The 17562-nt window shown below is 37.4% G+C and overlaps 1 protein-coding gene across 1 annotated transcript; it reads left to right on the forward strand.

Annotated features, from left to right (window-relative positions):
- On the forward strand, positions 12408–14648 carry LOC109233048 (probable inactive receptor kinase At1g27190). Its single transcript, XM_019398795.1, has one exon. The coding sequence runs from the start codon at positions 12529–12531 to the stop codon at positions 14380–14382; it is 1854 nt and encodes a 617-aa protein (XP_019254340.1). The 5' UTR covers positions 12408–12528; the 3' UTR covers positions 14383–14648.

Consider the following 17562-nt stretch of genomic DNA (forward strand, 5'->3'; position numbering starts at 1 on the left):
TCAAGCTCCTCGTCCTTCTGACGAAGCTGCTCCTCGAGGGCACGCGTTCTGCCAAGTGCCTGCTGCACCTGAAGCTCCCTCCTCGCCAGTTCCTCGACCAAGGCCCGGCTACAGGGATCATTCCTCAAGCGCACGCTCAACTCTCGGCACCGATCTCGGTAGCGGCGATACTTCTCCAGCGCCCGCAAAAATATCCCCGAGCGGACTTTGGCTCGACGGATGCTCTCCACCTCCAACAAATAAGACTGCAAAGCAAAGACAACGATTAAGATAAAGAACAAACTAAGGCAAAGAAGAAGCGAATCAACGTCGTATTACATACCCTCAAGCCCATCACGGCCACTTCATTCATCAGTCCGATATCCGTAACGTCCCTCAACGACGCATTCTCGGCCTCCGAGCATAGCAGCTCAAACTGCAGCACCAAGCCACTCCCTTGGAGCAATAATTTCAACTCTGTGGGAACCTTGATGAAGCGAGAGCGCCCCTCTGCGCGCACCGTTGAATTGGTGAATCCTTCTTGGAACACACGGACGTCGTCGGGGTCCAAGTCGGATTCAGACTTGTACCCATCTCCTACAGCATCCCCTCCCCCTTCCGCTACCAGCGAGGTAGAACCACCCGCCATAGCCACCGAAGGAGCGCTTGCCTCACCAACATTAGCAACCGCTGAGGGACTACCTCCCGTCTCAGCGACTGGAACCACCAATCGAGTCGCCGAAGCGACGGTATCATTACGACCTAAGCCAACCGGGGCAACCCCCATTGTTTGTCCGCCCTCAAGGGCAGGCGCCGCAGCCGCACTCCTCTCCGCATCCGCCGGGGGGGGAGTCCAAATTAATTACCACAGGAGGAGCCGGCGTGAACACGACCCTACGCCTTATCAATGGCCTCTCCTCCTCCACATCTGATGGCGATTCCGCTCTAGGGCGCACAACCCCCGATGGCCCCTCGTCCCGAAGTAGGGCCCGTGCTGGAGAAGGAACCGCTGAAGATTCAACCGATGCCGCCCTCGGTATTGGGCGCGACACAGGCGCTGCAGTAAGCCGAGCAATTGCACCAGGCCGACGGAAGGCCAACTGAGGGGCCCTGACGCGGCGTGCCCTCTCTGATCACAGGAAAACAAAGTTGATGAGTAGAGTTGAAACAAAGCGGAACAGAAGAAGAAATCAATTTTTTACCTGCCACAGGCCTACGGCCATGCCTCTCCCAGAAAGACGCCCATGTGTGTATCTCCACCGTATGGGGGAGTACGGGCTCGACCCACTCACGCATCCAAGACAATGGGGCCGGCGGCTACCTGCCGGCTACAAAAAAACGACACGAGTTAACGCTCATGATCACAAAACATAAAGAGGGGAAGAAAAGGGAATTCAACCACTAAAGAACTTACGTGCATGGTTCCAAGCCTCTGGGAACCCAGTAGCATCCGCCACCAGATGCCTGGTCCTGATATAAAAGAAGTGCTCGAAAGGGCGAGGGTCGACCTCGTCATCCAATCTCATGACCAGGCCTCTCGACCCACGAGGGCACGCCTGAATCATGGTGCCACGGACTCTCTGGGGAGCGTAGAGACTAAGCACATGCTGCAGCGTGACCTCCCTACGGGCCAATTCCGCGTACTTGATGAACATTGACAACAATTTGTAGAGGGAAGGAGTGAGCTGACCCGGGCACACCCCGTAATAACGGCAGAAATCCACCACCAGCATTGGGAGCGGGATCTTGAACCCCAACCTGAAAGGATAGGCGTAAAAAATGCAGTATCCCCTGCGGTCGGTGTGGACCCTCTCCTCGCTTCTAGCAAGAACGATGTCTGCATGGGTGGGAATGACCCCCTGTTCCCGTAATCGGGCCACCCCAATCTCCCCCATTAACGGGGCTTCATCCACCGGGTCCTCTCCACCGTCGACAGTGAAATCAATCGCCAGACCTCCGGGCCGAGGAACTACCTCGTCAACCGACGGAACTTCTCCGGTCTCTATCTGTTCTGCACCTCCCATTGCCGGAAGTGGCCCTTCAACTACCGGAAAATCTATCGGAAGAGCATTTGGGAAGAACTGCCTGCCATTGTTGATCTACTAAAGAGAAAGGGATAGAATTCGGTGGGCAAGACAAAGGTTATCACAATCAAAGGAAAGAAAGGAGAAGATGAATTAGCAGAATGAAAAAGTTTCCTCAGAATCTCTCTCAGATGAACAATGAAGATATGAGAAATGAATGCCTCAACCCACCTTTATAGGCAACATAAATGGCTTTCGCGAAACCCAATAGCCATCATTAACTGCACGACCAACCGTAAAACGGTTCGGTTCTGCCGAAGCATGCGTCATTATGACAAGCTCCGCGAAGCGGCTTCTCAGCCATCCGCCAACGTCCCGCCGTCAGAATAATCGCAACGGCCTACGAACGCTGAAAGAATGTGCCGTACGCCTTCAAAATTCTGGACGTGACCAAATACGTACCCGGCGCATACTCATTCTCCACGGCCATCGCCATTATATGAAAGGTTACGGCCATCTCTAATGTATGAAAGGCTCTCCAATATATGAAAGGCTACGGCCATCCCCAATATATGAAAGGCTACGGCCGTCTCTAATGTATGAAAGGCTTTCCAATATATGAAAGGCTACGGCCATCCCCATTATATGAAAGGCTACGGCCATCTCTAATGTATGAAAGGCTCTCCAATATATGAAAGGCTACGGCCATCTCCAACGTGTAAACGGCTAAGGCCACCGCCGTAAATAAGTCGACCCCCTTATTCGAGTTTTTTTCAAATCACAATCGATGAAGTCCGCTCATCGAGCTCGGCCGAAACACGACCTCAATAAGCGGAGGGACTAACTGTATGGGTCAGAATCCGATCTCACGTAATTAACGGAGTTAATCTCGTCTTGAGCTAATCCATAATTAATAAGTGGTATGGCCACTTATTCATAACAGGATTCGACTCTTGTCCGATTTAATCTACGAGGGCACGGCCCATTCATTTCCCCATGGGGACGGGACCTCAGCGTGGCCACGGCCATTTATTGCCAGCTCACGAAGCTCACATCTATAAATACTAAGAGCGGAAGCCCTAGAAAGGGGGCTGCTTCTTCACTACTATTGACAAAAGAGAGAGAGAAGAGAGAAATATACCCATCTTATGGGAAGAGAAAATACCATTGTAAGGCTCTGAACCTCTTCATGGAGAGGCAGACCAAACCAATATTGTCAATAAAAGCTGTTAAGATTTCTTCTCCTAACCTTGAGTACTTATTTTCATGTTCTTCGCTTGGTCCAATGGATTATTACGATTTGCTATGATTTTCCCGTAACTTATTTGTATTGTTTTGCACTCATAAAGCGCATGATAACTTTTGAGCAAACAGTAATTTTGTGAGAGAAATTCTCAAATTATTGCTCAACGTATATATTTTCCCTCAAATAGCATTCTCTTATCTTATGATCAGATCTAGTTTTACTCATCATGTTGCCAAAATTTGGCACTAGTTGGCTTTTTTACAATTGTTTTGGTGAATTTTTTCGTTAAAAGATCGAACAAGCATAGATAGATCAAGGTAAGTAAAATAATATTGAACAACGACTGAAAAACGGAGGCTGTTATTTCATATAACCAACTTTTGCAATATAAAGAAAAATGCAGCAGAATATAAAGGAGCATTTGGAGGGGCTTTCAAATGTTTTACATATTTTTCATTACTACTTTCCGGAAGAAATAAAGTTGGACAGTAATCACGCCCACCTACGTCTTATGAAAATTTTCTTTTTTTTCTTTATTTTTGTTTTATCCCTTCGACGAATTTCGACTATGACCAATGCCCCACTAGCTAAATAGGCGTAAGAAAAACGGTCTCTGCAAATATATAATCCGGTTTAGTCCAGAGTCGAATCTCACAGAAAACTAACCCGTTTACTAAAACTTTTAACACTTCTAATGAATAGCTCAAACAATCCTCGGATGCAAGATTTTTAATGGATAATGAGTAGAATTTAGTGAACTAATAAAAATCAATAATAAAACTAGCAATAATCAAGAATAGAGTTGAATTCAATGGTAGAACGGTCTAGGGTTATTGATTTCCCCAATTGTCGGATTAATTCCTGACACATTCGCTATAATCTCGCCGTAATACTCTATAAAAATATGAGTTCTGGGTTACCGCAATTATCTCTCGATCAATTACGATAATTTACTAGCAGCATTCTCTCGAACTGCTCTAGTTGCCAATTTATGCAACTCAGAATTATCCCACCAAAGCTTCGTTATCTCTAACCCCGCTTTTAAATTCAAGTAATTAATCTCTTAACTTACCCGAAAGTGGTGTTGTTCAACAACAATCTAACCTAGTGTTCTTTCTCAAGCAACACAAAGTAACTAGACACGATTAATCAAGGGCCCTTTCAATTAATCACAGGACAACACATAGTTGAACAATTATAGAATAAGAAACGACTTAAATATATCAAAACGTAATCAAGACTTCATCCAACAATTGGTTCCATCAACCCTAGATTAAATATTTAGCTACTCATGGTAAAACAAGATAAAGCCCTAAGATAATTCATAATTCACAAAATAATGATAACAGGAAGAAGAATGAAAAACTCTAATGGTGTCTTGATCTTCTCACACTTGTTCTTGCCTCCAATTGAGTCTAAAAACAAGCTTAACCTTGACTTGGGCGAGTTTGTTGAGTTTGTATAGGGTTAGGATAAGTTTCCCACGCTTTACACTTTAGCCCCTGAACTTTCTCAGCCTTCTCCAGATCGACCGCGGTCGTTTTAGACCATTCTGTTTTACGCCTTGTTCCCCCGCGTTCCAGCCGCCGACCGCGGTCGCGGTGGACTATTGCCCATTTCTTTCTTCGCCTTTTCTTGCTCGTTTTCATCCGGGCTCTTCTCGATTGGCCTTGTATCTACATATTTGATCCCAAAACACTCTATATCCTCCTCCTAACTCGGAGCAGCTCCTGCAAAGCATAAAAATCTCAATTAGAGCATTTTGTTATCACTTGGCACTTAAAACATCAATAAAGTATGGTTAACTTAGAGCATAAATAGCATCTACATCGCATAATATAGGCTACTATCAGACACAATTAGGGGTGTCAAATAGGTGGGTTGCGTTGATTTTTGGCGGGTCAAAATGGATTGAGTCAATAAATGAGCGGGTCATTGGTGGGCTGAGATGCGTTGGGTCAAGTTAGGCTACAATTTGGGTCATAGCCCAACCCCCCCAACTCTTACCAAGCTTTAATTAATGTGTATTGTTTTCTTATGAATTATTTAATTATCAATAAGACTTTTTTTCTTTTGTTACAGTCATATATAACATATCAAATAAAAAATTACTTTTAATATATTTTAGTGAAGTTACTCATGGATCAATTTGGCCTAAAAATTAGCCAAACTTTAGAGGGTGAAGTGCACCAGTAGCCACTTTTAATCCTACTGCTTAAAATATATCCACAATTCACAATAACCAATTCACCCAAACTTCAGAACTAAGTATCCTGAATTTGGAATTCAGGACTTAGTGTCCTGAATTTGGAAATTCAGGACTTAGTGTCCTAAATTTTTGAGCTGCTATTTTGAAACTCAGTGTCTTGAATTTCTGAACAATTAATTTAAAATTCAGTTCAAAAGATTCAAACTTTTGGACACAATTTTCGAAATTCAGGACTTAACAACAACAACATACCCAGTATAATCCCACAAGTGGGGTCTGGGAAGGGTAGTGTGTACGCAGACCTTACCCCTACCTGGCGAGGTAGAGAGACTGTTTCCAATAAAATTCAGGACTTAGTGTCCTGAATTTTTGAGCTGCTATTTTGAAATTCAGGACTAAATGTCCTGAATTTCTGAACTACTAATTTAAAATTCAGGACATAAGATTCGAACTTCTGGATATAATTTCTAAACCTTAGGACACGATGTGCTGAAGGTTGAACTTTGAGGTTTAAACTCTAGGACGTCGTGTCCTGAAGTTTGAGCTAATTGACTAATCTTTAAATACATTGTAAATTGTAGATATATTTTAAATAGAATACTTAAAAGTGGCTACTTGGTGTCATTTCCACAACTTTTAATGAGTTGAAATGGATTGGGTCAAGATGGACCGAGTTTAACAAACGAGCAGGTCAATAACCAGTCCAACCTTAGACGGATTGGGCAGATCAAATGAGTTTGGGCTCAAATTATCGGCCCTAAACAGAATCAATTTCTTTTCTTATTCAGATAAACCAAAGTGGTGTCTTTTTGTTTATATAAGTTAAAAGTACTTCCTTTTTTTTTTTGTATGCTTTTTTTTTTCTTTTTTCTTTTTGTAAAATCAATTAAATATAAATAAGAGAATTCCTCCTAATTTATCTTAAATTTCCATAGTTTATGTTTAAAAAACAACAAACTTAATTATGCAATATCGGATGCAAGGTTGTAGGTTGAATTTTTGTGTGCAATTAGGACTAAGGAGGTAAGGCATTATATCCCTTATTTCGTGTATTTTAATTTTTTATTGATCTGCAAGTTTAAATCAATGTCAATTATTTCAAAATAGATATGATTAAAGAAAATATTTAGCAGTTTTAAGTAAGAATAGTAGCAGTTCCATTTCAACAAGACGGAAGAGTTACTATCATGGATTGTGGTGGATGGAAAAAGAAAAAAAATGACATTGTATAACCGCTGTAAAAATAATAGTCGAAAAATGTGTTAAATTTGTATATTTTTTGTATATATATATATATATATATATATATATATATATATATATATATATATATGTTATATACAAATATTATACAAATTTTATACATTGTTTTGGCTACCAAATGTAAAAAATCTCTGACTTGGTCTAAAAATGATAATACCCCATGAAAAAAATCCCTTTACCCTTAACTAAAGAGTTTGAACTTTAAAAATAAAAAAATTGTTATGAAACAATAAAAGAAGAAGAAGAGTATTGCAGAGAAAAGTAGAGGGAGAAAATTCTTATTGATTTTGGGATCAATTACAATGGAATAGAATCCTCTATTTATAGGGGGAGGGTGACTTAGCCACCAAGTAATAAACCCTAGAATCTCTTTAAATATAGACATTCACCATAAATAAAACTCTATTTATAACACTCCCCCTTGAATGTCTATTCAACAGATAATGTGGCTCGTTAAAACCTTAACTAAAATAAAACCCAATGGGAAAAAAATTCTAGAGAAGGAAAAAGAGTACACATATCTAACAATACGCCTTTTGGTTGCCTCGTTAAAAACCTTGCAAGGAAAACCCAGTGGGACAAAACCTTGTAAGGGAAAAAGAGTACAACGCGTATTAACTCCCCCTGATGAGAGCATCAATTCATATCCTTAAGCATTTGCATTCCAATCTTGTGCACCATCTTTAAAAGATCGTTGGTAGATATTTGATAAACAATATCAGCCATATTAACTTCAACGAATTTGTTTCACCTTGAAATCATCATCCCTGATAGATGTATTGTCTTCATATGATCTTGTTGGAATCATCATTTCAATATCTTCACATAGGGGTGAAAACTCTTGCTATCATATTATCATGCTTATAGTTATAGCAAGATACATATGTGCACAAATTGCATTTAGGATATAGTACTTCATGACCATGAATTCTATATGCTTTAAGCAATTTAAATCCTTCAGGGATTGTTACGTTATATAAGCCATATAATAGACTTTAGATGCATATCAAGTTTTCATGTCATGCTAGACATATAAGATATCGAAAACTGATTGCACATACCATTGACTTTATACTTTCAAGTGTTTGAACTGCAGGTCCAAAACAATATTTCTTTCATATGAAACCAATTCTACTTGAATTGCGTCTCTTCTATTTGGCCAATATTTTTGTGTCTGTATTCGACAAACTTAAGATCCTCATCTATACTTAGCGTTATGATAAATGTCGTCGACAAACATTTTATATCAGTTTCAATATTTTTTTCATAGACATAACATAGAGATCTCTTCATTCAAATTTTCAGGTACCTGAATCTCTCTTGAGATTTTATGAAGTGTTATGTCATGTGATCTTCTAGATCACTTGCCTCCTTTATTATGATCATTTTGATCATTTGCTCATCTTCTTTATCAAGAAGTTTATTTGAAACCGATTTGTCTATATGCTTTAAGCATACTATAGACTTTGTCCTTCTAGGACTTATTCTAATAGGAGCATTTGCAATGAGAATATAGTTACTTTCTTTGGGTCAGCAAATGCGTCTGGCATGCTTTGCAATAAATTGCACATGAATTATCCTTTTATGAACTTCAAGTTCATATTATCTTATTCGAGGATCTAGATGTACACATGATAATTCATTCCATGTAACTTTTTCTCAACTGTTTATCATGTCTCCCCCTCATGTTAGAAAAACTAACTTGTTTCCTCAACTTTGAGAACCCATCTTTGTGCGTTATGGTGTTAATCAAAATATACACCGCACATCAATAATAATAAGATGGAATTATTTGGTTCCTGACCCTGAACCACTTGTGAGGGGAGAAAATAATATACTTTGGTATATAACGTATATCAAACTGATATAGATAACTTTGTTCTCATAAGCAATAGTTTAGCTATTAAGTGGAGGCACTCAATAAATCATTTTGCTAAACCAACTGTGATGTAAACCAACTTATCAAGATGAACTTCTTGAATGGAAAATCTGGAAATTATGCTCGAAATTAAATTATTGAGCAAGTTACCTCGCAAACACCGTGTTGCGGGTTATTAATAATTGCACATGTAACCATCTCATAGATGCATCTTATGTGGTATACATGGCAGGTGAATGGGCCCATATTCACCTTTGATATTTCCAGCATTCATGGGATTCAATCCCAATTTTAATTGGTCTATTAATTAATGAGAACAAGCAATGTAAGAGAATTCGTAAAGAACTTTTTAGTTCTTTAATATTTACCCATGTGAATTCTCGTTTATTTTTGCACATCATGCTTAAATTAATATGGCTAAACCAATTATGCCAACTGGATAAATTATCAATATTGATAAACTTCGGATTTACACCATGACGTGTGCAATTATCAATAAACTCCAAGTTTATTATGATATGGGTTTTTATATCAATAAATATCCACTTCATTGTGGTATTCTTTTGTTTGTGTAGTACAAACTGGAGAATAAAGCGGGTAGCTTTTCACATACATATTATCCCGCTACAAGTTGTAGTAATAGAAGATATTAAATCTTTCCTTTATTTATAGTCTCAATATAATCAACCGCTTTCGCGTATACTTTGGAAACTGAATAAGTTTCTTTGAGACTTACTACAACACAATACCTTATTGGTAATCAATTGTGTTTCTCCAAAATAGTAATAATTGGCTCTTCCAGAGCTCTCAATTAATTTTGTACTACCACATATTCATCAACATCCATATGGTGGATATCTCTTTTAAAGAGAAAGTTATACCATTGTGGTTATGGTTAAAATTATATACAAGATCTGTTTCTTGCATTACTGTTGTCTTTTAATAATCACAATGCCAAAATATTTTGGCGTACAATAGGTACGTGACCAATGACCCTTCATGCCATAATAATGACATTATTTTCTTATATCATCTCAAACCTTCTTTTAGAGGTGAGTGCGGTATATTCACTACCACTAGCATGTTCATATTCTTTGAAGAATGAATATGTATTCATAAATCAGATGTTGTCACATTCACATCATGAATGGACCATAATCATCTATATGTGCTTTACAAAATCTCATGTCAAATCGATGACAAATATTTTTCATAGAGTGAAAGATTATTTTGAGAATCCTTATTGTTCTCATTACCACAAATGATGACGATTATAATTTCGTCTATTGCCACGTCCATATCCATTGATACATTCATAGTAATAATTTTGTCTTCTTTCATACTTATCACATACTGCTATCACATTCTCTTAAGGGAATGAGAATGGAGCAAATTCAATGGGACGGGTTTTCAATTCTTTGCCCACAATCATACATGAATTTGATCATGGCGAGGCATATAAATTTTGCCACTTCTGGTGGTTATAATTTCTTACAAACTCCATTAGAGTTATAATCAAACTTTGTTGTCTTTGCTTGTATTTAAAATCAAAGTATAAAATAAAAGAGAAAAATACGATAAAATACTTACCTTAAATCCAGAAGAAAGTTCATGGAACAACTGACAATCATTATGCTCAATATTATGTAAGAATTGAGCATCATGCATGTATCCAAAGCCATAGTGTTGAAGATTTGTGTGAGCCCCTCCGAATTGGCAGGAACTAGTCCGTGAAAAGGATAGAGGGGTAGTAGGAAACTGGAATGATGATCAGAAAATAATACATATATGATGAAAATTTGCAAGATGGTTTATAACGGGGAGGAGTGTCCTTATGGAGATAAGTGTAATTTTCTTCATGAACGTCCTCCGAAATTTAAGACTGACATTCCAAGGCAAAAAGAGAGTTCTGCAATAAGCATTGGAACTACGGGTAACAGATGTAATCTCGAGCATAATGAGATTAGCAAGCATGGAATTGCAGATTCAGCTGTTGTCCGAATTAAGCATATATATTCCATGGGTGGTTTAATTTCTCGTACATTAGACAACTATTTAATAGTATATCTATAAATTAAAACAACCGCCCTCTACTCAATTGGTTAAAGTCTCGTGCTGATAACGTGTTATGAAACAATAAAAGAAGAAGAAGAGTATTGCAGAGAAAAGTAGAGGGAGAAAATTCTTATTGATTTTGGGATCAATTACAATGGAATAGAACCCTCTATTTATAGGGGGAGGGCGACTTAGCCACCAAATAATAAATCCTAAAATCTCTTTAAATATAGACATTCACCATAAATAAAATTCTATTTATAACAAAAATTAATAAATAGCACTTTTCCTTTAATAAGTCAATGAATTCTATTGAAAAACACAACGCCAAGACTCTATAGCTAGTAGTGAGAGTCAAAACTCTATAACTAGTAATTGCATTTGTAGTAAAGGTGCCCAAACAACATCAAATAAACGTGGCCCTTAATTATTTTATATTTTACTTATATTTAGGGACTACCCAACGTATAAAACATGATTGTTCAATAATTATATTAAAAGTTAACTATAAATTGAATAAAAATTTAGTAAAAAATTTATTTAATCAAGATGTGGATGGTTCAAATTTACAAGCAATGATTTCTTTTTCTTTTTCTTAATTACTTTCCCAATTCTACTTTATATATATATATATATATATATATATATGTTAAGTTCCCTTTTTTCTCTCCTTTGCTTTCTTTGCTCCTCTTTAAAGTAAAGCTGCTTCTTAGAATTGGTTTTGGCAATTATGAAGTTTATCGAACCCATCCATAGTGGTAGAGCCACCTTATCCAAGGGGTATCAATTGACACTCATTCGCCCGTAAATTTATACTGTATAATTAGATAAAAAATTAAATGTAAAAATGTTATATGTTAAATTTTTAAAACTTTTTATGTAACTAATTTTATATTTTGATAATTTTTAGTAAATATTCCGGCACCGCTACCATCCTAGGATATATAAATGAGAAGAGTAAATAATGGATAACTAGTTCAAAACTCTAAAGCTACTTTAGGTTAGGTTCTCATGCGGAAATCGGAAAATACTTACTAAAACAACAAAAGCATGATGTGTACCTATAATGAATATTTATAGTTTTAACTTTAATTAGTTAATATACATCTTTACATTAATGTCAAAACTCAACATCTACTTTGGTTCATCATATGAAAAATACCTATAACATGCTATGAATGAACTAAGATCCCGTTTGGACATAAATTTTTTTTCTTTTTTCCAAAAAAAATTCATATTTTTTTAGAAAAACAACGTTTGTTTATAAAATTTTCAATCTTCACTTGAAGATGCATTTTGGAATTTTTCGAAAATTTGAAAAACTACAAAAAGCTTTTTTCAAAATTTTCACTCAAATCACTCACAAAACTTCAAAAACAACCCAAAATTATATTCATTTCCAAACACAACTCTAAGAGCCCGTTTGGACATAATTTTTTTTTTTCCTTTTTTCCAAAAAAAATTCACTTTTTTTTTTTCGAAATCAGCGTTTGTTCATAAAATATTCAATTTTCACTTGAAGATGCATTTTGAAAATTTACGAAAATTTGAAAAACTCCAAAAAACTGTTTTTTAAAATTTTTACTCATAAAACTTCAAAAACAACCCAAACTAAAATTTATGTCCAAACACAACTCTAAAACAATAAAAGTATGAGTGCATCTCTTACTAAATAAGTAATATTATAATTTATTTTATTTAGTAGTAACATATAGGTACTGTCTTTTTCTCACACCAAAGGTCCCAATTCTTTAGTCATTTCAAACCTCAGTCAAATGACAGCCTTTTTCCCCCACACCATTTTCCTTCTTGTTTTAGCACTAAGCAGTTTGCTCCTCCTATTCTTTTCCTTCACTCCTCCCCACGCTTAGCAATGACGACAAAGACAACCAGCCCCATTTTCTTCTTCACTCTTCTCCTCCTTACTTTCACTCCAACCCCATCTTTCTCCATTGAAAATGATATCAAATGTCTTGAAGGAATCAAATCTGCACTTTCTGACCCACTCAATAAGCTCTCATCTTGGTCTTTTTCAAACACTTCTGTTGCTGCCTCAATTTGCAAACTTGTTGGTGTTTCTTGCTGGAATGAAAAAGAAAACCGGCTCATTTCTCTTCAGCTCCCTTCTATGTCTCTCTCCGGTTCACTCCCTCCTTCTCTTCAGTATTGTACCTCTCTTCAATCCCTTGATCTCTCTGGTAACTCCCTTTCCGGTTCACTCCCGGTTCAACTCTGTTCTTGGTTGCCTTATCTTGTTAATCTTGATTTATCTGGTAACTCTTTCTCCGGTTCCATACCTCCTGAGTTTATTAACTGCAAATTCCTGAACACCCTTTTGCTAAATGACAATAAACTTACTGGTTCCATCCCTTTTGAGATTGGCCGGCTCGACCGATTGAAACGGTTCAGTGTGTCAAACAATGGTCTTTCCGGTCCGGTTCCTGATGATTTAGACCGGTTCTTGAAAGATGATTTTGAAGGGAATAATGGACTTTGTGGGGAACCACTTGGATCTAAATGCAGTAATTTGAGTAACAAGAATCTTGTTATTATCATAGCTGCTGGTATTGTAGGTGCTGCAGGATCTTTGATTCTTGGATTTGGGATTTGGTGGTGGTTTTTGGTTCAGCCTAGTAAGAAGAAAAATAGAGAACTTGGTGATAGTAAAGGTAATAATAATAGCAGTGATTGGGTTGAAAAGTTGAGAGCTTTTAAGCTTGTTCAGGTGACATTGTTTCAAAAACCTATTAACAAGATTAAGTTGAATGATTTATTAGCAGCTACTAATTCTTTTGATAGTGATAATATTGTTATTTCAACTAGGACTGGTATTTCTTATAGAGCTATGTTGCCTGATGGATCTGCATTGGCTATTAAAAGGTTGAGTAGTTGTAAAGTGAGTACTGAAAAACAGTTTAGGTCCGAGATGAATCGATTAGGACAGCTTAGGCATCCAAATTTAGTGCCTTTATTGGGGTTCTGTGTAGTTGATAGTGAAAGGCTTTTGGTGTATAAGCATATGCAAAATGGGAGTTTGTATTCACTTTTGCATGGTAATCTTAGTACTGGTGTTAGGAGTAGTAATATTGAGCTTAGTTGGCCAGCTAGGCTTGGGATTGCTGCTGGTGCAGCTAGAGGACTTGCTTGGCTTCATCACGGGTGTCAACCACCGTATTTGCATCAATACCTTAGCTCGAATGTGATTCTTGTAGACGACGATCTTGATGCTAGGATCACGGATTTTGGGCTTGCAAGGCTCGTTGGTTCTAGTGACTCGAATGATAGTTCGTTTGTCAATGGGGATCTAGGAGAGCTTGGTTATGTGGCTCCTGAATATTCAAGCACATTGGTTGCGTCAATGAAAGGGGATGTTTATAGTTTTGGAGTAGTGATGTTAGAGTTGGTGACCGGACGAAAGCCTCTGGGCACGGGTAATGCTGAGGAAGGATTTAAAGGTAGCCTAGTTGATTGGGTTAATCAGCTCTCGAGCTCAGGTCAAAGTAGGGATGCGATTGACAAATCTTTCGTTGGAAGAGGCCAGGATGATGAAATCTTGCGAGTTCTTCAAATCGCTTGTTCTTGTGCGGTTTCAAGGCCGAAAGATAGACCATCTATGTACACGGTGTACCAATCATTGAAGAGCATGGTGAAAGAACATTGCTTCTCGGAACACTTTGATGAATTTCCAATCAACTTGACCAAGCAAGGTTATGATCATAAGGATTAGGTTATAGCGTTGAAATGATTAGACAAATGTTTCTAGTTTTGAATATTTTAGTTATGGTGCTAGCTTGTACTTCAGACTGAAGGTAGTTCCTCTTTGAAATTACCCCTCGTCATTTATCGATAACTTTGTATAGTTTCAAGATTACTAAGCAACTTTGTATGAATGCATGATCTTTGTGCTTTCTGGATACATATGTTGTCAATCTATGTTCAAATGTTTCAGTTGTGAATGAGTAAGTATTGAAGTGCTGTTTATCACATTACAAAGTTGCTCCATATCTTATGTTAAGTAGCTATATTATTGGTGTATGAATTTTTCTTTTTCACTCAGTCATCAATTCTCTGGTATTTGTCAACATTGATGTGGAATTCTGTTTCAAGCTATTCATGACAGCTAATTAAGATGGTGTTTGTAAGGCTAGCCACTTCTTGTTTGGGTGTTTGCATTTGGTATTACTTGCTTTGCTTGCTCATCCCATGTTTCCAATTTGGACCACTACTTTACATAAGTTTTGATTTTCTTTTATAGCTGTGATGTTTGGCGCGCACTTCAACTATTTCATTAGGTACTTGGTACATTCTCACCAGGGGCAGACATATGGTGGATGAAGCGGTGTCACGCGACTCCGTTTCGTCGGAAAATTTTATTAAGCATATGTAAGTATACTGTGTCGAAATAAGTAACAAATATAAAAAGGCACCACTTGACATGTATTCTCATCTGGCATGCTAGTTTGGTTCCTAGTTTTGCTTTAAGAGGTCGGGCTAGAACATATTTTTAGCAGACATTTGAAGAGCCTCTTGTTAAAAATCGCGGTTAAGTAGAGCTGAACTCGAGACCTCTTCTAACTTAAGACTCCACAAAATTAATGCACTAAGACTATTACTCATTTAGAAATATGATAATTAATGTTATTTATTTTACATTTTTATGTAAACATTGACACTGCTTATAAAAAGTTTTGTGTACGCCCCTGATTCTCACTAGAAATATTCATAAAAAATTATGAATATTGAGCTACTCTGGTTGCATAACATGACAAAATTTCCAAGCAGGCCTCCCTTTTTCCCAACAATAAAAATGACAGAATTGTAGGAACAATACAAGGGTCAAAATTGAGTAAAAAGTGCTCAAGATGATAATAAAGAAAAATACTACTTCCGACCTAAAAACATGGGACTCTCGTGATATTATTTATAGTTTGTCCTGAGGTTGAAGAGATTAGATTGGTCAATATATTTTCTTCTGTGGACCACTAAATAAACTAAAATAAAATGGTGTGGCCTTCTTAATCTAATCCTCCATGTGAAAGTCAGTGTCCCTTTCTCTTTCTTTCTCATTTGTTTTCTTGTTTTTCTGTTTTCTATTTTCTTCTGTTTCTATGCCTTTTGTTCTGCTTATTCCCTCCTTTTCTTTCCTTGCTTATGGAGTTTTCCCAACTCAAAACAGCATTCCAACTCTGGAAATGAGATGTATTTGTGTACAGTGGCGGAGCTAGGATTTTCATTAAGGGGAGTCAAAATATATAAAGAAATAAACTCACCAAGAAGTCAAGGGGTATCATTATATAGTATATATACATATTTTTTTTTAAAAAAAAATTATCGAGCTAAATAGTATAATTTTCCGACGAAGGTGTGTCGGCTGACACCCCTCGGGTGCATGTGGCTCCGCCACTGTCTGTGTGGCACCTACCAACAACAACAGTTATGCCTCACTCTAAGCTAGTTCGGTCGGCGATATGAATCCTCATTAGTTATTTCTACCACCTTTTATGTATTTAAAGTCGGGAAAGGAATTGATGTTCAACAATTGTTTAATATCAGCATTGATCAACTCTACTTGTAGCTAGTCAAAAAGACAATTTGTAATTTGAGGAATACGAGTATTATCTTTTTTGATTTTTGTTCTTTTAAATATTAAGGACTCGGGAGTTAGTTAATCAAATTTTGCGTGCAAGTTAGGTATTCAATGGTGGAAAATACAGGCTACACTGATATTGAGTAGTAAATTATGTTGACAGCGTAGTGTTGTATTGGGAAAAATTAAGTTCATATATAGAATTGATTGAAAAGTGACATGTCACGACATATAGACTGGTCAAAGGATGACAATTGGCAAAGAATAGTTAAAGAGGCGCGAGCTACAACATGCACGGGCAGGAATTCAAGAGATTCAAGAAAAATAAGTGCTCGGACCTCTTTATGATCGAAGGTCGAGCTAAGAGAATGAATCTGACAGCAAAAAATGGTATAGATATGTATTGTCAGTAATCAATAGGCATTAATTACGGAAAACGTTAGGGAATCTGTACTAAATCAAAATATGATTACCATTTATAACGTTACATTAAATGCCATTGATTGTCAATAATGGCTCTATTATGACAGAAACAAAACGTATTACCTAGATATAGCTATAAAAAGGGGAAAGCTGATCATTTGTAAGGATATGAAAAATACTATTGGAATATACTGATTTACTTTGCTTTCTATTTAGCTATTTTTTACATCATTTTTTCCTATTTTTATTTGATTATCAGTAACCCGAGTTCTTCTTGAAATAATCTTTGATCGAAATCCTTATTTTTGGTTAAACAAATTGGTTCCGTTACCGGGAAACTGATAATCTATTCTTTCCTAAATTAACCTTTTTTGTCATATCAACCATGTCAAATGTTAATGAGAACTACCAAAGAATCCATCAAGATGATCGTACCCCAATCCCTTCCCCACCAAGCTTTTCTCGACAATCTCGGGAAGGAACTCCTGATGGATCTCAATCAAATGCAAATGTTCAATTGGAAAATGATGAGTCTATCACGAAGCTTTGCAGAAGTTAATCGCTCAACTGGTCAGCAAAGCTCTTGAGGCTTTCGCTAACCAATTGCCGGTTGCACCACCAACACCAACCCCAAATAATAACACTTTGGAGAACCCTCGTTCTGGACTTGTTAACTCGGGCAGTGGTGGAACCCCCAGCGAGTCTCGAGATGGAGAACCAGGTAACATAGTCAATTCTGATTTACAAAATTTAGTATTAACTTTGTAGAAACAGCTCAAGGAGCAAAGTGACCGCATAGAGCAAATACCTGGAGTACCGCCTGTAACCAAGGGAGTAGATATGGACAAATATTCGCAACAACCTTGGAAGCCAAGCGCTGCTCCTCTCCCAATTCCT

The sequence above is a fragment of the Nicotiana attenuata genome, chromosome 10 (genome assembly GCF_001879085.1).
Source record: "Nicotiana attenuata strain UT chromosome 10, NIATTr2, whole genome shotgun sequence".
Taxonomy (NCBI): domain Eukaryota; kingdom Viridiplantae; phylum Streptophyta; class Magnoliopsida; order Solanales; family Solanaceae; genus Nicotiana; species Nicotiana attenuata.